Source organism: Schistocerca piceifrons, chromosome 2, assembly GCF_021461385.2.
Source record: "Schistocerca piceifrons isolate TAMUIC-IGC-003096 chromosome 2, iqSchPice1.1, whole genome shotgun sequence".
In the NCBI taxonomy this organism is placed as follows: Eukaryota; Metazoa; Arthropoda; class Insecta; order Orthoptera; family Acrididae; genus Schistocerca; species Schistocerca piceifrons.
The window spans coordinates 717,207,839-717,230,024 of record NC_060139.1 but is presented as its reverse complement, the minus strand read 5'-3'; the positions used below and the strand labels follow the sequence as shown (position 1 = coordinate 717,230,024).

At 38.1% G+C, this 22,186-nt stretch overlaps 2 protein-coding genes across 10 annotated transcripts in view; one reads left to right on the top strand and one right to left on the bottom strand.

Moving 5' to 3' along the window:
- The window catches only part of LOC124776257, a 62,520-nt gene extending 48,725 nt beyond the window's left edge, over positions 1-13,795 (bottom strand). Inside the window, exon 1 of the mRNA XM_047251140.1 lies at positions 13,141-13,795. Within this exon, the coding sequence (XP_047107096.1) occupies positions 13,141-13,631 (491 nt within the window). The 5' untranslated portion in view covers positions 13,632-13,795. The remainder of the gene's footprint in view (positions 1-13,140) is intronic.
- The window catches only part of LOC124776258 (heterogeneous nuclear ribonucleoprotein R-like), a 110,665-nt gene that overhangs the window by 18,092 nt on the left and 70,387 nt on the right, over positions 1-22,186 (top strand). For 7 of the 9 annotated variants that reach the window (XM_047251142.1, XM_047251148.1, XM_047251141.1 and 4 more), the window contains exons 1-2: positions 15,393-15,496; positions 20,178-20,327. In XM_047251142.1, the coding sequence (XP_047107098.1) occupies positions 20,180-20,327 (148 nt within the window). In that variant the 5' untranslated portion in view covers positions 15,393-15,496; positions 20,178-20,179. The other 2 variants (XM_047251143.1, XM_047251144.1) reach the window with 2 other exon arrangements.

The following is a 22,186-nucleotide window of genomic DNA, read 5'->3' as shown; positions in this document are numbered from 1 at the left end:
TGGTGCAATGTTTAAATTTTGCACCAGTTTTCTGAATGTTCCTACCTGGGGAATACTAATGTCTGCCTAAACGTAATTCCTCAGGAACTGGCAGCTTCTCAAGAATATGCCGATCAAGGATCCAGTTAGTATCCCTCCTGGGTAGTCAGTAAAACAATCTTAAGGGTCACAAAGGTGCATGTAAATAATCAGAGCATTGTGTTCCTTGGATGTACTCTCACAAATTCTGCCAACTCATATCCTGTAGCCATAAATGAAGAAAACATAATGGCATGGCTCCAAAATTGAAACTCAGAATTCTGGTTGATTCCAAAAACTTGTTTCACTTGAACTTTTTGCAAGTAAGTTGTGTCAAACTGGTGGTTTTCTCTTGTTTTGGCAACAGTGAATGCAGAAGTAGTGTATTCTTGGCCTGTCCTAGACAATTCTAACTAAGCCTTGTCAACAAAAAGTAATTTCATTTTTGTTATGTTTTTGTGACAACTTTGTGAAAATCAAATGGCATTAGATCTGATATTCTTTTGGGCACTGTAAGTAAACACTTGTAATTAGTCATTTGAAAGGTCCTCCAACCCCATCACACACAGCTTTAAAGAACCTGGTAGCAAATGAAATCTTTATGAGGGTGGCAATTTTTGCTGTACTTTGAGCACATCCATTGCTGATGTACATAATTTTCTGCAGTTTAGTAACTGTTTCATGAAGGTGACCATTTCTGTCTTAAAAACATGAACTGGTATAGTATTACATTAGACTGTTTCACTTAGAACAAAACAATCATGATGGGATGCATAATAGTTTGACAGTTTTCTCAACGCATAATAGTTTGACAGTTTTCTCAACGAAAACATTTCACAGAATTCTGAGCAACTAAATAGCAGAGCTATCAGTTTATCGCACTTCAAGTTCTCTTTCACAGTTTTAAGATATCATGTCTGGAAGTGGTGGCTCGTAAAATTACATATTAAACCTTCAGCATGAAAGCTCCAACAAGAAGGAGCTCGTTATCAAGTGATAAACCATCTCAATAAAATTCTTTTGGATTATTTCACTATAATGATACCTGGAAGATCTTATGATGCATGATCTGTCTGAAGCCACAGACTGTAGATGGGGAAGGAACCACTCATCATCATCGTCTTCTGGGTCAACATCTTTGTAGAAGCCAGGAAAATATGATTACTGTACATCCATTCTTGTGTTGATGGCCCGTGGGTCTTAGGCTGTTCACTTACATTATGAAATGAAACACCTGCAGCCATCATTTAGAAGTTATTTAATTTTATGGAAACCAGTTTCAATGACTCAATATACCATATTTAGACCATAGCTGATGCTTAATGAGGTGAACTCTGATCCCATACACAATTCCATCAGTGGCCAATATCTCTGAACTGGCTTCAGTAGAATACTGTAACAGCAAAGTTGTGTCTGCAACCATCAACTAGTTGATGGCATTGTTACATCACTCCGTGGAAGCCAAATGATAGATGTTGGTCACTGATGGGATTGCATATACAATCAGAGTTCACACCCTAGTGTCAGCCAAGGCCTGAAGATGGTGTTCTAAGTCACTGAAACTGGTAGTCATATAAACGATAGCCGCAGGTGTTTAATTTTATCACGTTAAGGAAGATATGAGTCCAATGTCATTTTATCTTGACAAAGGCCACACTGATGAAGTGTGCAACCTGGTGACTATGCACTGCATATTGTTGTGTCAATTACAACTTGTTTAATTATTTTGTAAAATGCATTAGTTTTAAATTCTGATGAATGGTACAAACTCAGAGTGCATTCCCGATGACCCACAGCTATACACCACTTAGGTCTGAATGCACAGAATTTGGAAATGATAATTTCAGGACCAAACTTATTCCAATAAATAACAAATACTTTTTTTTTTTCAAAATGCTTAGCAACTGTTGCTTTTAAACTTTTACCCCCATCAATTAGAACAATCACATAGTCTTTTCTCCCTGGACAAAGTCTGCCAAATTCCTCATTCTTTACAAAAATACCACCACAATGACAATTTTTTACAGCATCTGATGCATTTGCCCTCGTCATAACCAAAATACTATCACCAGTTTTCAATTTTCTGGCTTTTCTTGCCATTATTTTAGAAATGCCTAATGCTACACTTGTCTTTCTGGTGGACTGTTTGGCACCAAAGTTAGAAACAGAATTTTTTTCAGTGCAACTTAAAATGCACAGTTTTACTATAGTTTTGAGCAAGAGCTCATATGAAACAATTGAGCATTTCCCTTGAGCATTTCATTTATGAAATTTTGTATGAATAAATTTTGGATAATTTTGTGCATATCTGAAAACATACAAAAACAAAATTAAGGTGTCTTGTGGAGAGGAGTGTGCCACTTCTAGCAAATATTGAGAGATCTGTATCAGAGGTAGCCCTTCTGAGCTAAGAGTGTCCACAACTGCCTAAATATTAAGGAAAAATTTTCAAATTATTTGAAGTGTTTGACACTGCTACACCAACCTTCAACGTCTCAATCTAAACTAGACCTTGGGCTATCTTACAGATCAGCATGTTACCACACCTAAGATTTTATATTCACATTAATTGCTTCCACTGACTCATACCCAAACTGACACTATCCAACTTAATCCATGCCTCGACCACACTACAGATCAGTCTGTCACCACACCTTACATTCCAAAAACCAATACAGAAAAAAAAGTGTTCTGTTCCCTTTGTATTTGAGCCTGTACATTTAGTTGACCTAAATTTCCTGCAGCAAAATCTTCCTCCAATTATCAAAAGGACCACCTACTCCTATAAATTAAATTCTGCCGATCCCACAAAGAAACCAACACGGATACAACTCTCAAAAGCAGAGCTTTTTATCACAATTACATCAGGAAATACTTTATAAGAGTGCCTCTGGTGCATATTAAATCAGATGATCTAAACTGACAGCTTTCCTTTTCAGATTAATTTTACTGACTTCTCCTTACACATATAATATGCAATCAGGTTTTCTTTTTCATTTCGTAAGTATGCTAAACAGATGACTAAAACCATTATCTCTTTACTCTCCTGAGTTCTTTTAATGGGTCTAGTAACAATATGATATACTTATCACTATCACTACTAGTCTCACAGTAGGTACTGACAAATGTGCTATAATGGCAAAGGCAATTTCTGCATGTGCATCAAATTGAAGGCGATGGAAGTATGTTTTAGGTAAACATTCATAGTTCAACAGGAAATGGGTCTGAGATCACATGCATATATGCTTCACTATCAACACCATCACTTAGTGAAGGCAAATACAATTGTTGCTTAAGCTGATATATTCATCAGACCTTAATGTTTTACACAGTAATTGTTGATGTGGTCTTCAGTCCAGAAACTGGTTTGCTGCAGCTCTCCTTGCTAGTTTATCTAGTTCTCATCATCTTTAATAACTACCACCATCTACACCAATTTCAAACTGCTTACTATATTTAAGCCTTGGGTTCCCTCTAAAATTTTAAACTTCTTCCCAGTTTCTATTACCAAACTGACAATTCCTTGATGCCTCAGGATGTGTTCTATTAAGAAATTTCTTATTTTAATCAACTTGTGACATAAATTTCTTTTTCCCCAATTCGATTCAGTATGTCCTAATTTGTTATTTGATGGATCCACATGTCTTCAGCATTCTTCTACAGCACCACATTTCAAAAGTTTCTATTTCTTCTTGTCTGAACTGCTTATCATCCATTTCAGTTCTATACAAGGCTACATGATAGGAAGTCTTTTCTGGATGTTTTTGCCTATCACTAATATTTGAATTAGAAATTAACAAGTTCCTTTTTTTTGGGCCAATATGCATTTTGTATCTTCCCTACTTGAAGCATCCTGTTATTTTGCTGCCCAAACACAAAAATTATCTACTACTCTTAGTGTCTCATTTCCTAATCTAATTTCCTGAGGACAGCTGATTTAATTCAACTATATTACATTGTTTTACTTTTATTAATGTTCTTCTTATAATCTCTTTTCAGGACACTACTCAGTTTGTTCCACTGCTCTTCCAAGTTCTTAGCCATTTCAGAGGGAATTACGTCACAGACAAACTGTAAAGTTTTTTTTATTGCTTTCCCCTGAACTTTAATTCCCCTTCCAGAATTGTCCTTGGTTTCCTCCACAGCTTGCTCAATATACATACTGAACACTGGATTTGGGCTACAACACCGTCTCATTCATTTTTCAACTCTGGCTTTTCTTTCACACCTCTGACTATTTATCACTGCAGTCTGGTCACTGTTTAAGTTTCTAAAACCTTTTGATTGCTGTATTTTATTTCTGCAACCTTCAAAATTTCAAAGAGTGACATCCAGTCCACTGTGTCAAGAATTTCTCTAACTTTATAAAGCCTGTAACCATTGGTTTGCCCGTCTTCAACCAGTTTTCTAAGTTGTAGGGTCTTGTGTATTCTTACATTTCTCTGCAACCTCAAGGTTACCCTATGCTCAGTTTTTTCATTCTGTAAATAATTTGTGTCATTCTTACATTTCTGTGTAACCCCAAGGTTATCCTCCACCCAGTTTTTTCATTCTTCTGTAAATAATTTGTGTCAATATTTTGCAAACATGAATTAATAAACTGATGGTTCGGTAGTATTAACATTTGTCAGCACCTGCCTTCTTTGAAATTGGAATTATTACATTCTTCCCGAAGTCTGAGGGTATTTTGCCTGTCTGATACATCTTGCACAGAAGATGGAATAATTTTGTCATGTCTAGCTCAACCAAGGTTTTCCAGTAACTCTGACACAATGCCATCAGTATGTTGCAAGTGTCAGTGGTAGTCAGAAAAGTTTTGTATTTAGTTGTGAGGGCATTATGTTGGAGCTAAGTAAATTTGAACATGAGCAAATGGTTGATGCTTATATAGTGTGTGCTTCCACAACCAAGGTAGGACAAGTGTTAGGTGTTTCAAGAGGTACCACATTGAAGATATATACCGCATACACTACACGGAAACCAGAAAAACATCATCTCCTAAGTCATAATATGGACAAAAGTTTGTGTTGAGCAACTGTGACAGACAGTCATTGAAGAGCTTTGTTATGGAACATTAAGAGCACAAAAGCTACAATAGTCACTGCAGAACTGGATGTTATACTCATGAACCCTGTCGGCACCTTATAACATGAAGAGAGCTTCACGAGTAGGGAATTGCAGGGCTAGCAGGAACACCAGAACCACCCACCAGTGATGCAAATTCCCCTAACAGCAAAACATGGCACCAAAGCCACAAAAACTGGACTGAGGAGCACTGGAAGAAAGTAATTTGGTCGAATGAGTCTTGTTCTACACTGTTTCAAACTTCCAGCCGAGTTTACATTCAGAGTGAAACATAGCTGGGTTCGGTGATTACTTGGGCAGCAACATTGGTATTCCATGGGTCGCATGGTTACTCTGGAAGATCGCAATACTGCCATCACATGGAACAATGTTTGTTCTCAGTGGTGATGCTGTGCTGCATGATGACTGGGCCAGTGTTCACTCAGTTTGCATCATCCAGGACTGATTTTGTAAGCATGGGGATGAAATCTGACATCTATCCTGACCACCAGTCACCAGATCTTAATATTATTGAGACTTTGTGATCTACTTTGGAGAGAAGGGTGCATGATCGCTATCCACCTTCCCCAGCATTACCTGAACTTATTACTATTTTGCAGGATGAATGATGTGATATTGCCTTGAAAACCATACCGGACCTGTATTTAACCATTCGAAGATGAATGGAAGCTGTTTCGAATGCCATTGGTTTACCTGCACCATATTAAGCAAGGTATGCATTATGGTTGCTGTGTTTCTATCTGTATCGACATCTACATGGCTGCTCTACAAATCACACTTAAGTGCCTGGCAGAGGGTTTATTGAATCAGCTTCAGACTAATTCTCTATTATTCCAATCTCGAACAGAGTGCGGAAAAAATGAACACCTTTTTTTCCCGTGCAAGCTCTAATTTACTTTATTTTATGATGATTGTATCTCCTTAAGTAGGTCAGCGCCAACAAAATATTTACACTTCGGAGGAGAAACTTGGTGATTGAAATTTCGTGAGAAGATTGCCCGTAACACAGAATCATTTGTTTTAATGATATTTATCCCAAATCTTGTATCACATCCATGACACTCTCTCCCCTATTTGTCGATAACACAAAATGCGCTGCTCTTCTTTGAACTTTTTCAATGTATTCTATTAATTCTTATCTGGTAAGGATCCCACACCACATAGCAGTACTCCAAAAGAGGATCGACAAGTGTAGTGTAGGCAGTCTCTTTAGCAGATCTGTTGCGTCTTTGAAGTATTCTGCCAATAAAACAAAAGTCTGGTTCACCTTCCTCACAACATTTTCTGCTTGTTCTTTCCAACTTAAGTTGTTTGTAATTGTAATTTCTATGTATTTAATTGAATGTATGGCCTTTAGATTTGATTGATTTATCATATACCTAAAGTTTGACTGATTCCTTTTTGTCTATCCCATATTCCCCCACCTTTCAACTTTCTCTTCTTTGCTTAGTACTCGCTTGACAGCTGAGATCTCTATATTCATATAGTTGCTTCTGTTTTCTCCAGAGGTGTATTTAATTTTGTTCTTTGTGACATTATCTTTCCCTTAGTTATGCATGCTTCTACAGTCTTGCATCTGTACTCTAGCTATTCCTGTTTAGCCATTTACACTTCCTGTCTTTTGTACTTGTGGTGCAACGATACAACACACTTTAATTACAATTCAACCAGTAGCAATGAACCAGGTTTTTATTATGCTATTGAAAATCAAACACTACCAACATGTAAAATGGAAACCTTTCTTCACAACAAAATAAGTCACTGCTTGAGAACAAGAAAATGAGAATAACTACTGTAAGGGTAACACTGCATCTCACCCATAAGAAGTTTCTCACAGTGTTTATAAAGGACGAGTCTCAACAAGGCAGTGGTCAGTGATGAGCAGTAGCTGCACTTGGTGACAGCTAGGTGGCTCGAAGAATGTATGGCAGGTGGCATCCAAAAAGGCTATGGCCAACAACACCTGCGCACAGTGGCAGCATAGTGGCTCGTGGAGCATACAGTGAAGCTAAATTGAACGAGGCTATGGTGGCAAGTGTCAACTGCACAAGGTGACAGTGAGGTGCTTTGGGAAGTGTGCTGCAGGTAGAGTCTCACAACGCTATGGTCGGCAATGCTGTGGTTGTATGCAGTTGCAGACTAACTGCTCAGAGAGACAGCTAATGTCTAGGACTGGAGCTTTGTTGGAACAGGCTGGCTATGTGTTGGGCAACTAGTTGTATATAAACCCAGTGGAAGCTTACATGGTCTTTTCTACGTGCCACTTGACTGGTGTAGGAAAATAATTCTATAATTGTGGTGCTGCCTAGCACCTGGTTGTTGTGCGGAGCTTCCTGTAAGACTGCTGGTAAAAATTTTTGTTTATCAGCAGTGAAAGTAATCTTCCGCTGATTTGGTGTTTGTTACCACTGCCAGCAATCTGATAGTATTTCGGTACAGCTTAGTTTCTGGGATATACAACATACAGGTATACAGATACAATACTTGGAGCCATCTTGAGACCCTAAAGATCAGAGGGGAGGAGGCGTGTCTCGAAGGTGAGGCAATGTGGCTCTAGTGTGGAGAAGCCAGTGACCACCAACGGTGGCACTAGTGGGCGCTGGGAAAGACAGCTGAATCAACTGCAGCCACCTCAGATGCAACAATATGGACAGGGTGTGCTGGGCAATGCGGGGATGGCTGCAGGAGTTACATGAGAGGGTGCCATGAAGAGGTGTCACTGGGCAGGGACCAACAGATAGCTGTCTGTCGTGCAGGGCATTCTCCCTGAAAACACTGCAAGTACTTGAGACATTAGTGTATGGCCATGCTGCACTACCTGTAGGTTCAAGGCCAGAAGCGGGCACGAGGCTGTGGGACGGAGACAAGTGCAAGGCCCACTGACAAAGTGACATGACCTCGTGGAGTACAGTACCTACAGAATGTTGGGCATTGGAGGCTGATGGGAACAGGGACTGACCAATGGCAGGTGCCGCACAGGGTTTCTGAACGTCAGCAGTGACTGATTAGGAAACGAATGAACCCCGAGAAATGGATGCAAAGCACAGGAGTCAGACCGGTGGGCCTTCAAATGAGTGGATAAGATGATCAGAGTTCTAACCCTTGGAGTAAATAGATGAAGAAGTGGACTCTGAGATGTGGTGCTGGAGAAGAACAAAGCAGAAGGCAGAAAGACAGCAACTGAAGAAGCGAAACTGCCGGAGCAACTGAAGAAGAGAAGCTGTCGGAGAGGCCTACGGTGTGAATGTGTCAATGGGCAGTGATGGAGCCAGCTGTGGTGGCTGAGTCGGCGGCAGTATGGTTGTATTGCAGTACTGACAAGTTTACAGGGGGTACCACATACAGAAAATACTGTCAGTGTCAATTTTTGGATGTCTGTATTCCCTTTCACCTGCTTCACTTGTTGCATTTTTATGTTTTCTCCTTCCCGTATTCAAGGATTTCTACTAGGCCTTGTCTTTGCACCTATGTAATCCTCTGCTGCATTCTGTATTTCAGTCTCCAAAATTTACCCATTCGTCTTCTATTATAGACCCGTCCCATTTCAGTTTAATGTTGTCTGATGTTCCCTCTGAAACCCTCAATCTCAGGTCCCACCTCCTTAATTTCCTATCATTCTGCAATTTCTTCAGTTTTAGTCCACAAAATTTGTCAGTCTCCACATCTGGCCATGTAAATTTCTTAAAGTCTAAAATCTGATTTCGAAACCTCCGTCTTACAGGTATCAATCAATAAAGAATTTTTCAGTGTCCTCAGGCCTATTCCATGTGTACACTTACTTTCATCATTCTTAATCTTAGTGTTAGCAGTGATTCAATAATGCTCTGTGCGAAAGTCTACCAAGTGTCTTGCTCCTGCATTTCTTTCCCTCCCTCAGGCCATGTTTCCTGCTATTTTTCCTTCTCTACCTTTTCCCAATATCAAATTCCAGTAAACCATAATAATTTTCATCTGCTGTAACTATCTCAATTGTTTTCTTTTATCTCATCATGCTTTCCTTCAATCTCTTCATCATCTGCAGAGCTAGCTGATGCTCAATCTTGTACTACTGTGGCATTTAAGTTCCTGTCTATCTTGGCTACGATAATACATTCGCTGTGCTGTTCATAGTAACTTATCCGAATTCCTTTTTTCCTATTCATTATTAAGCCTACTCTTCCATTCCCCCTATATGACTTGTGTTGATAGCTGCTGATCTGCCCGAAAGTCCTCTTCTTCCTACCACCGTAGTTCACTAATTCACACTATATCAAACTTAAACCCACACATTTCCCCATTTAAATTTTCTAACCCACCTACTCGAATAGGGGATCTAACATTCCATGCTTCGATCCATAGAATACCAGTCTTGTATGGGATCTGAATGGGGGAGCAGAGTACCTCGGGAATATTGTACCCCAGAGGGTGCCATCATTATTAAGCCAAACAGCAGAGCTGTATGCCCTTGGGAATATATGGTGGTAGTAGTTTCACCTTTCAATTATCTTTTGGTGGGACAAGCACTGCAAGGCCATGCTGGATAATGTTACACAGCCAGATCAGGCAATTATCCAGATTGTTGCTCCTGCAACTGCTGAAAAGGTTGCTACCCCTATTCAGGAGCTACAGCTTAGTCTGGCCTCTCCACAAATACCCCTCCATAGTAGTACTTGTTGTCGTTGTATCTGTGGTATAGAGAGGCACGGAAGACACCATACCCTAGCAATATCCATGGTTCATGGGAGGTGGTGTCACAGTTGTGGCATGTAAAATTTAACTGGTATCTACCTTGGTCATCATAGTGTTCCACTTCATTGCCCAATAGAAAAATGCTTTCCTACTAGAAATTCATGTATTGCAAGCTGTAAAACTGTTGGTATCCAAGGAACTAATTTCTTCCTGTGGGGTGTGGTTTGAGAAGGCAACAGTAAATGCATTCCACTGTTTACCCTAAAAAATTGTCTAGGAATACTATCAACTCATTGGATGTTTCATGTCTTAAGAAATTAAACCAAATGGAGGTTAATATAGCATAATAATAGATACCAATAATGTCAACGATCAGCAACTTAATTAGAATGATGAGCAGAATGCACTTATTGTGTCCTTGACTGTGGGGTCACATTCTGATATTGGTAACAGCTCACACGATTAATGACAGGAACCAAGTACAATGAATCACAATTCAGTTGTCAGTAGCCAATCTGACTTCTCATCCTTAATTTCATATGGTTTATAAATAAAGCTACCTGGTCTTTTGTTCTCTTAGGTTAGACTGTAACCACGTCATTTGAATTTTTGGTAAAATTAGTTAATGTAATGGTGAACATAAGATGGTGATCTGATAAATCTTGTAAAAAAGCAAGAAATTCTTTGTTTCATAAACAATTCACCTTATTCCTCAACATTATCTCCTTTGAGGGATATACATTCTAGCCTTTTCATCCCACAGAAAAAAATATTTTTTTCTCCAATTGACTGTAACTATCATTTCTTCATTTGTGCAAATTTCTTCCCAGCAAGCCAAAGTTTAAAATTATGGAACAGAAAGAAACCACTGGGGCTGTCTGATGAATAGGCTGGATGGGGAACTAATTCAAAGTCCATTTCATGCACTTTTGCTATTGTTATCGCTGATGTGTGGAATGGTGCATTATGCTGATGACAGAGCACGTTTTTGCATGCCAAACCTGGTACGTTTTCAGCCAAAGCAAGTTTCTAATGATCCAATACTGAAGCAGAATACGGTCCAGTTATGGTTCTGCCTTTTTCCAAGTAATCTATGAGTATTATCACTTGGAAAAACTAAAAAGCAGTAGCCATTACCTTACCAGCTGACAAAATGGCCTTCGATTTCTTTCGTACATTTTCACCAGCCTTTGCCCATTATTCTACTGCAATTTTGACAAATGGGTGTAAAGGTGAAGCATGGGTTCATCAGCCGTCACAAATCACTGCAAAAAATCTTGTGGACTGCTATTAAACACCACCATAAATGTTGCGTCCGATGCGCGTTTGGTCAACAGTGACCAATCATGGCACCCACTTTGCACACAGCTTCTTCATAGCCAATTCTCTGTGCAGGATATTATGCACTTGCTCAGCTGAGATGTCCACAGTCTCAGCAATCTCACAAATTTTTTTTTCGGGTATCCTGCATTACCATATTGTGGATTTTAAAACGGTTTCCGTGTTGTGACCTCAACTGGATAGCCGGAGTATGCTTCTTCAGTACTTGTCTTACCACATATAAATTCAGTTGTGATTGGCAAGCTTTCAGAGCCAATGGCCCCTTCTTCATGTAGAAGGGCTGAAGGGGAATGAAGTGTGAAGGAAAAGGACTGGAGAGGTCTAGGAAAAGGGGTAGATTTTGAGAAAGTCACCGGAACCACAGGTCAAGGGAGACTTACCGTATGGGATGAGAAGGAAAGATTGTTAGGACAGCATCGGACGAGATTTAGATTTGAAAACCTGAGAACTTGAAGGTGGAAGAGAGGGTCACATGCAAGACACAAGATTACTACTAAAACATCATGCACGAGTTAATAAGAGTAAGAAGCTAAGTGCATTGTACATAACAGAGGTTCGAGGGGGCGGTGAAAAATAGAAGGGAAAGACAATGAAAGATGTAGAAAACTGCACAAAAAGCCTTTTATTTCAGACATTTTTAAATTTATGAAGACACTTACAGAGAGTTGATGTGGTTCTGAATATAATTTATGAAAAAACCTAAGTAGATTAATAACCACACATGTATGTGTGTTTAATGTTTGAAGAGTATTATGCTGACACACAGTTTTCTTTTATATGCAAGATGTAACTGCATACGAAGAGAAATGGGACTGATAGTGTATTTAAGTTTGTAATAAGGGCTACAAGATATTTTGGTCATGAAAATTTCAGACAAGCACCTTATGGCCTTGATTTTCCTGTAAGGCAATTAATTCAGTATTAATGAAGAAACTACAGTATTATGGTACCCTGTACAGATAATGTGGTTTTTGTATAAGAATTATCTCAGAAAAGAATGCCATATCCCACATGAAAGTGAAAGAAATCATAACACGAACTATGTAAGTTTTTCATAAAAACATGTGCAGTTTACTCAATAATAAAAAACACACACACTATCCCACACATACTATCTACTGCCATCTCTAGGCTAAGGCCCAACTGTGGTCTTGACTGTTCCAAGCTGATTTCAAATCCAGATGTATATTGTCAAGTTTAACAGATGTGCAGTCAATGGCAACATCGGATCAACTGAAAATAATATTAGGCCTAATAATCTCTTCATAATTAATAAATAAGTATTAGCTTTAAACCAAATATTCGATAAGTTGTAAACAGCATTGTTATTAGCAATGATTCTTCAAGAACTCCCTGAGTAGCACTGAGCAAACTGAAACTTTTCACTTTTGTATTTTACAATTCGTTTTCTTTAATGAGGAACAATTCCAAGCCCAGGGTGCCATAATACTGTAGTTTCTTCATTAATTGTTTTAAGTCTACAGGAAAATCAATTAGTGTAGCTTTAGCACAGTGTTTTGATCTGAAACAAGCTTGCACAAAAGAAGTACCGATTTGAACAGCTTTGACTGAATTTGGACAGGAAACCATACCGACACTGTCAAGATATTAATATTTGGCCAATGCAAACATTTTTGCTGTTGTTTGCAACAATAAATTATTTTGAAACGTATATGAACCAGAGGAAAGTGACAACTATTAGTAGAGGACTTGTCACTTTTTGTTTGAAGGGAAAACCATTTCTTTTTAGGCACTCTGGAAAATGACCACTAAGATCCAGTTTATTGATGTGCACAGATGATATGGTACTAACTCCTTTTTATTTTTTTTTAATTTTTTTTTTTTAGCCAGGTATTAATCATATAGTGTTGAGTCTATTCAGACTAAGGCAGTTTTGATCGAACTGTCAAGAAATTGTGGACCACCTGAACTACAATTTATGCTCTTTGAAGCGTAAAGCAGCACTCTGTATTTCTTTATGTTTTGTGGCTAGTCTGACTAATCAACACTTGTGTACGCATTACCTACCTGAAAGTTCTGGGTGCAAAAAGTGGCATGGTCTTGTTGAAGAATCCTCTATACGACGGAGTGTATGAAGAATTCGGAGCAAAATATATGGCACTAGCGTTGATGTATCGGTTTGCCGAGACATCTGCGACCGTTGAAAGGAAATAATACATCATTCCAGGATCGTATGTATCATTTATTGCTGGTCTAATGAAACGTGACTGCAATATGTAACTCCAAAAGAAAGACCTGCTCATTGCCATATTATGAAGATGTAACAACGCAGTTCTATTCGGGAACACTGGATTAATATTAATGTCCTTTATGTCTGGAATATGTGACACTGAATCTTCTGATAGTCGTAAGTCCTCCACACGCTGGATTGGGCAATTATCAGACGTAACTTTGTCCATTTTTTGACGTATCTCGTCGAAAGCATCGCGCGTTTGCCATTCATACTGCCCGTTCACGCCCAAAACTGTGAGAACCCAAAGTACAAGGAATATATGCATTTTCACCGCCCAATTAAAACAATTTCGCTACTTTGAAGACCGTTTGGTAGTGTGAAATTTGTCAAGGTATATCATAAATCAAACTCATCACTAGTGTTTTGTAACATTTGCTGACCTCCCCTGCATACACAACAACAGACTCACTCCACCATTACATTCAGAGATATGCTCTACGACTACACGACGATCGGGAGTCGACCATTGAGCTCATTGGAGTCGACACACCTTTGTCACATGATGGTCTTGCCCATTTATTACAAAGGCCGATTTCAATACTAGTTCAACCGAAGTCTGCCGTAGACTTCGAGTCACTACATAAATGAAGTAAGTTAGATTAACATGTGGAGAAACCATGTACGGTGTTATATTGAAGCGTTTCGGGATAGCATTGTCTTCAGGAGCGCAAATGTTTAGCTGTGCAGCGTTCTAGTCAGTTTTTCTCAGCACATTGACGGTACAAACTGTTTATAGTACAGCAAGACATACACGCAAAACGATTATATAGGCAGTTGCTAGATTTTGATTATTGCAGCTAATGATCTCACTCAGAATCAGACACTGAAAAAAATGCAAGTTGCTATTACAAGTATGCAGGGACCATACGTACATTTTATTTAAACAGATTGATAGCTGATGACGGAAAACGAAACCTTAAAATATCAAATGAAGCACGATGAAAGTTACTTTACGTATAACACGTAATTGTGATTTACTGTACTTTTATCACTACTGCAACTATGTTTTTGTTAACGGACGTTTACTACGCTGTGTAACGTTCAGTTGGTTTCCTTGAGGTTCCTCTTGGCATATGCCAAAATTTTACCGATACAAGGTCGCATATACATTAGATTGTATGGGGGGGGGGGGGGGGTTTAGACTGAGGTATGAAGTACTTTTAATAGTTTGGGAGATGAATGGCGACTTGAATAAAAAGTTCCGACCCCGTTAAAAATGTGCGTAATACCGACTTCTAAATAATTTCTTTTAAAGAACAACACCGAATAACACGTTTTTCCTTTCCTTGAGAGCCGTTGAGGCGGGGGAGTGACATCTCCTCCTCCCCCTTGCCCCCCGAGTATGGGCGTCACGGTACCGGAATGCATATTTAGGTGAGATGGAGGAAACTGCTATCAGTTTCTGAGAGCAAAAGGCAGATTTGAAATAACTATCAATAAACAGAGTTTTGACATTTGTTGGATAAGTATTGCAATATTGGTGGGAGACAGTAGGAGCAACATACAAAGAGTGCAGTGTCGAGAAGCGTTTCAGTGCTCGTTTTACGACATTCTTCAGTTTGGAGTGTCTGACAACAAGAAAATAACCACCACTGGCGCTGTAGCACAAGGAGCTACATTATATGCACCAACGTAAACCACTAATGATGTTTGTGAGCCGTACACTACTTTGAAAACGCAGTTTTCATAATTACGCTGTAGAAGTTCAGCTCTCCGTGAAATATTTCCAAGTCCCAAGGAACGCTGAAACGCACGCATTAGGGAGGCACTTGTGTAAACAGTCTGTTACGTAAAACATTTGTACCATATTTAGCGCAACTTATTCAGATTATAGACATTTTTACATTGCATCGACTAAGGGCGTCCTAAAGAGGCACAAATAAAATGCATCAGTTTTTGTCTTGACTGACCGCTAACGTTTTAGCATGTTGGTGTTTCTTATTACCGCCACTATGTTCTTCGACCAATGAGAAAAGCAGTACAATGATTTGAAGGCAAGCCCTGTGTGAATGGCGCTGGGTTTGAGATTATCCTTGCGCGTCGTCGTGTAGACCCCGTTTGTACGCGATCACGTTGACGTTGTCTGCCGCCATTTCCCTCTCGGAGGAATTCGTTTACTGTATTTTGGAGGTAATGCAGTGCAGGTTTTGTTTGAGACGAACGTTGTACGTAACAGGAATCAGTATATAAAATTCGCAATTTTAGTGAAATGTAGTCGTGTTTACTTTATGGCGTCATACTTCTAAACTGCAAACAACGCTGGATATTTTTGTAAACGGTTACACAGAACCATAGCACCGTATAGCCGGCCGGTATGAAGTGAACGAGTGTTTCAAAACGTTCGTGAGATGCGGCAGTCATGAAGCGCAAGTAATAAATATTTTTAGTAAGCGTGACGTAATAGATATTTAAATTATTGTGTGTTGTGATATTATGTAGGGCATTGCGATATCTGAAATACTTTGTTTTGTAGGTCTTCAAAACAAATGGTGGTGAGGCCTTGGCGCGTTGAACTATTTGTTTACCTAATGTGCCTAAGAATTGGAAACATGCAGAGCGTGTTGTTAATCGTTTAAATTAGTCAAAATTATTAAGTGTGTTTGATGGTAAAGACAAAAAGACAACACGTTCTAAAAACACATGGCCAGTTGTGTAGCACGTGAATAACTGAAACAAAACAAAAAGCACATTTTGGGAGTGCATTTTTATACAATAATTTTAGTGGCTCCACCAGTTAATAGTAAGGATGAAATGATGAAATTGTGTTTACTGTGGTGATATCAACATGTGGGTGCGCTTATACTGGAGAAAATGGTTTACTTGGAAGTAGGACTTCCGTGTGCTGCAGTGTCTTGTACAGGTGCCTCTGTTTATCAGAATCAGGAAATAAACCATCGAAACTGAAAACAGAGGGAGTGTTGAGATATTTCGAAGTTACAAAAATAGTCAATTAAGCACCTGCATTTGGTCAAATGCTCCCTTTCACAAAAGAAAGCTGAGAACATGGAGTTCCATCAGTGTTTGTGGAGAGTGAAGGGGACGCATTAGCCAAGATGGAATTTAGATTTATTTGTGCAAGCCATCACTTTTTGTGCTTTTAGAGTACTTAAGCATTTATAGCTGTTGTGTAAAACATTGAGTTCAGAATGTAGGTTGTGATATGAGTACTGTATGTTAATATGAAATCCACTGAATCGCCACTGTGATCACCACCACAAGTTTTGTTTGCGTATTTAGTATTCGTGATATCATTCCTTTCCAGTTACGTCCACACTTCCTGAAAGTACATGACAGTATGTATTGCAGTTCAATCTGAAATGCTTCAAGTTATTCTGGTTAATAGTGCATAGGGTTTTGTAATGAGATAATAGCAAACCATATAGTAAATTACCTATCCAGAAATTTTGATTCGAATGAATTATGTTAGTTCACCATGCCGAATAGCTTAGGTGGAAAATGTGTGCATAATATCTCATGTTTATTCTGGTTGTAATATTTAATGGTAAAGGAGTAATGACATTTACATTTTGCTTAGAAGTGCAAATTATTTATTACAGTATATTTTTATACTGTATGGTTTATGCTATGCTGATAATTACTTAAACTAGGTTGAATTACCAGTTGCACTTTGATACACCACTTCTTTTCCGTCGTGTGTAGGACATATGGTATAGGTTGTTAGTTACAATCAAATGTTAACTCTTTTGCACTGACAACTCTTTTTGTTTTACAACAAATCATAGTGCATGGATATATGAAGTGCAGTGATTCTTTATCCTCCCCCTCCTTATTTTGATAGCAAACAATTGTTCTTTTTAAGTAAGTTTAAGATTTTCTCATATTTTTGGTAAGGAATTAGCTGTTAGAGAACATAATATTATTTGGCATACACTATCTAAATTGAGAAGAAATGATAATCTTGGGATAAAATGAAAATTCGTTTTTAAATAAGCCACATTCAGGTAATATTATGCTGCCACTATGAAAATAATCTGTGTTTACTATATGTGAAGCAAGTAGAAATACTAAGAACCAGATGGAACATTGGTACAGAGAAGCAGAAATCATTTATGAGTGAAATTTGTGTTCATCCAGTTTTAGTGTTAGGTTGTTGGTGGCTTACCCAGCTCATTTAAAATGATTTCTGACTCACTTGATATTGAAAAATCATGGCCATTTGTTTCACTCTTCCACTTGAAATTCAGTGTTAGTCCCCACTGACCTTGAAGAGATGTTATGCTTTCCAGTTAGTGGCGCATAGCGAAAAGGACTTGGTCATAGATAAGTGACATTGTCCTTTACTGTATCTAGATGTCCCACAAACATTTTTCTCAGGAGTGTGCGTAGACTTCCTGATAGTTTTGTGGAACTGTCCGAGAATGTGGACTAGTCTTTGTTCCTAGAACTAGTATTTAAAGATTTATGTTACATGCCAATGACAGTCTTCGTGATGATAGCAAACTGTGTTTTGCCTTTCCAAGTGATGATTGTTAGAGAATTACAGGCCTTTTTTTTTTTTTAAGCAATTATATGTTTTTACACTTCGGCAGAGTAGCTTATACAATTAAGATCCAGCTTTGAACTTTCATTGTACTTTAAAAAAAGTGTTGAGCTACTTGCTGCTCTTCCACTTGGAAGCCATGCCACATTTCTTAATGATAAGTTGATTATGTTGAAAGAGTTACTGTGGATTTAAATATTGGAAAGAGAAGAGATTTTGGTACATTATCAGCTTTGAACAGTGATGCTATCAACAAGCTAATATTAGTCAGTACTTGGGACAAGTTTGGCAACAAGACATTTTGCATTCACATATTTTAACTAGTGTAGTATTGGCCCCCAATATAAGATTAAGGCCATTTCAGCTGTAGATGTTCTTGTTATCAACACCTTTCAAATATCAGAAACATTCGGGAAAGTTTAGGTTCTGAGTGGGGACATAAGTATTAACTACAAAATGCCCAAAAAGCGAAAGATATATGGACAGGGACATGGCAATTGTTTTGCCAATTCACAATTGAAATGTGACTTCAAACATGACTACCCCTTCATCAAAATAGCAAAGTGATTGACAGTCTACCATGGCAATTTGTGGGCAATGGGCTCAATATAGCTGCACCAGCAACAAATGTGCTCTGCACTACTGGATACATTCACTCACTCCCCGTCAGCTAGCCGTATTGGGTTTGCTTAGCGGTATGATAACTGCCTTATCAATTTTCTGCACACTCTTGCATGTAGTTCCACATTCTTTCACATGAAATACACACCTCTTGGAGAAACACAAAAATGACTTGCGCTGTTCCATTATTGGCCTAAAGTTTTGTTTGATAATATCCTTCTGTGATTAGGTGTGGTAGCTGTTCTTTAAATATGTAGCTGTGATTCACTGTATATGTAGCTGTGATTCACTGTATTCTGCTCCACATATGGACTTTAGTCTACAGTTGCGGTTAATCTGTTGCCTCCCATTAATTAAACAAGAAATTAGTGCTGATGACGTCACTGGCCAGTGCAGAGCTTTAATTTTATGAACTTTGCTGTACCGAAAATATTTTGTATTTATACTCTGAAAACCATTGTGAAGTGTGTGAGAAAGGGAATATCCTAATTGTCATCACAGTCCCTATGAGAGCGGTCCATTTGGGGAGGGGGGGCGGCGGCTAAGCATATTTCTAGAGCCCTCATTTAACAGGTTTCTTAAATCTTGAAAGCCCATTTCTGAAGGATAGTTGACATTGTGGCTTCAAGCAGATCAGGTTTTTCAGCACCTTAGTGTTACTGTCATGATCAGGTCAACATACTGTGACAATTCCTGTTGCCCCTGTTTTTAAACATTACTATCCCATGTTAGTCCTATTTGATATGGTTGTTCAGGCTTGATCAGTGTTCTCAAAAGGTCACCTGTAGCTTGTACACAGTCTCCTTTGTAAACTGCATGTGATCATACTATTTCATATCCCTAAAAATTGTTACACCAGATGTTCATAGGAATTGACTGTTTCCAGTTGTGACATAGTGAAATTTCAGGCATAGGGTGCTGAGAATTCATGTTTAAGATGTGCAGAATTTAAAATTTCTGAATATTTAAAGCAAGTAGCCACTCTTTGTGCCACTTTGAAATCTTATCAAGATCTGACTTGAGTATTTTTGCAGCATTTTTCAGACATAACTTAATTATATATAATAGATTCATCCACAGAATGTCTCAGATTAGTATTCATATTACATATTCCCGACAGACTGCCGGTTGGAACAGCAACCAATGAAATTCTGTTTTAGTCTATAGTTGCATTTTTTCTATATTTTGCCTATTGGCTACCCCTTTCAGTGCACAGGAGTCTCTTCAGGCCACCTATGATAAAAAATTACAGTATGTATTTAAAATAGTAATGTGAGAACTGTATTATATGTTATTATTTCAACTATGTACTATGAGATTTTGTATTGTAAGATGGCCTGAGGATTGTACTGCATACTGAAGTTGGTAGCCAGCAAGCAAAATAAGAAAGAGTGATTATAGGCTAAAACAGATACTATTAATATTTTCTGCCAGCTCATTAATACAGATCAACAGTTCGGGCTTCAACACACTTCTTTAGACCACGCGCCGAGGCTCTCCATCCAAGGCAATATCTTAACTACCAAAAAGTCCTCAATCCAGTCACAAATTTAGTTTCGTACCACATATGATCGTATTGTTGTTCAATATGTTTGAGTACTTCATAGTTATGTAGTTCAATAAATTGGCGATGTGAAAATTTCAGTTAATGTTGTGTCACATATTTAATATGTAATTATTTTCTTTTAGTTATGGCGGAGGGGAACGGCGAAGTGACAATGGAAGAAAAGTCTGTCAAAGAAGAAGTAAAAACTGAAGTGACTGAAGACTATCAAAAACTTGTTGCTTATGGTCTTGATGAAAAGGTTGCAGCAAAGCTGGATGAAATATACAAAACAGGTGTGTCTTGGGTGTCAGTGATGGTTCGTTTGATATAGGGTGCCTTTCAGAAGTAAGACCCACTGTTTATAACACAGCAAAATGTTTCAAAAGGATATACTCATGCATGTGCCACACACATTTTATCACTGTGACAACAATGTTTTCCCATGGTTCCAGCATCAATATGAAACTAGTATTTCTTAATCTGCATATGACATTTCATTAGCGAAGTTAATCTAACACTGTTGTTTCCACCCCCACAGGTCCTCCACCTTGCTTTTGCTTGTGGCACTTTCGAATGTTCCTTGTACAACCTGCCTTGTGAAACGTTCAGAACTTCCTCAAAATCCACTGCAAGTATTTCCTTCTGTCAAGTCTCGTGTAACAAGTTGAACTCTCAGTTGTAGCTGTTCTATTAAATTTTCTCATGTGTGAATCTTTGAATAATATCATTTTCATTTTTTGTAGCATGAATTGTAAATAACATTTCACACTTTTATGTAGTCTTGTTAATGAGAATTTTCTCTCAGTGGTTGAAAAGAGCCCTGTAAGGCATATTGTGTTTGCCTGAAGTTAGTGCTGAAATGTATGCCTTGAGTTTCATATTGATTTGTACTTGGAAGCAAGTCACCAAATACTGAGAGAGAAATTTATTTATTACTTTTATGTGGAAATGCACCTACTGTAGCTTCTCAGTTTCTTTTTCTGCATCACATCTCACATTTAGTTGCTGTAGCCCAGTCACTAATTTGAAGCAGTGATTTCCTGTAACTGAAAGCAATATTTTTTGTTTGCAGTTGTGTAATATTCATTCAATTTATATTCCATCATTTACAATTCAACAATGTTTTCTCCTTTCTCACATCACTGGCCCTAGATTTCCCAATGAATAACTGTTGCATAATGATAGCATGATTACGCAGTATTTGCCTCAAAATCTATTTTTTCGCGTTCAAATCAGATAGTGAACTTGACAGTGTAACATTTGTTCAAATTTGATTTGAAAGGTTGATGATCATCACTTTTATAACCAGTTGACTCTTACTCTGAAATGTGCCTTACAGTTTTCTTGGTGGTGGTAAATAGTAAATATTTCTTTTTTGTTGTAGCAGTATGTGGAAGACTTTTCTCAGTGCATAAAAAATAGTGAATATGATAGTGTCGTAGTTTACAAATGAGAAGGATAGTGTTTGTTCATTGTTTGTTACAAGTCGTCTTGTTGGATATAATTCCAGTCTCTCTCATTTGTTTGTCATTCGATTGTTGTGTGTTTGATTCAGTTACTGGAGTTATCACTGATGTTGTTTATGATTTAATGCGTTAGTTATATTGTTGTATTTGTCTTCATTCTCTTGTGTAGTGGTTTCGTTAATGGTTGCAGAATTTTGGGCTTTAAGAATTGGCACCCAATTCCTTATTTGAGAATGATGCTATGTGGCTAACAGGGTAATAAGGCAAGATAGTCTTCCAGCAAATAATGTTATAAGTAAAAAAAAAAAGTGCTTTGGTTGGTGTAGGAGGAAATTACAGTTAGAAGAAAAAGAGTTCCTGTTGAAAAGTGGGAAAAGTGAATTTCAGTAGTGTGCACTTTGTAAAAACCAACAAAAAAATGTTTAAGAACCAACAAAATTTGTTTAAAATGGTGTAAAATTGTCATTTGATGGAATAAGTGAGGAGGTGTAAGACATACAATAAATTTTGTACCCTTACAGAATGGTGAATCAGTAGTAAGAAATATGGTGATAGGGAATGTAGAAAAATTGAGAAACCTGAAAATGATGGGTACTGGTTAGTTAAACAAAAATAGGTTGTGATGGGCATACAAAGTGCCTGAAATGATTGAGGCAATATTTGGGACCTAACAAAGAATTTTTGTT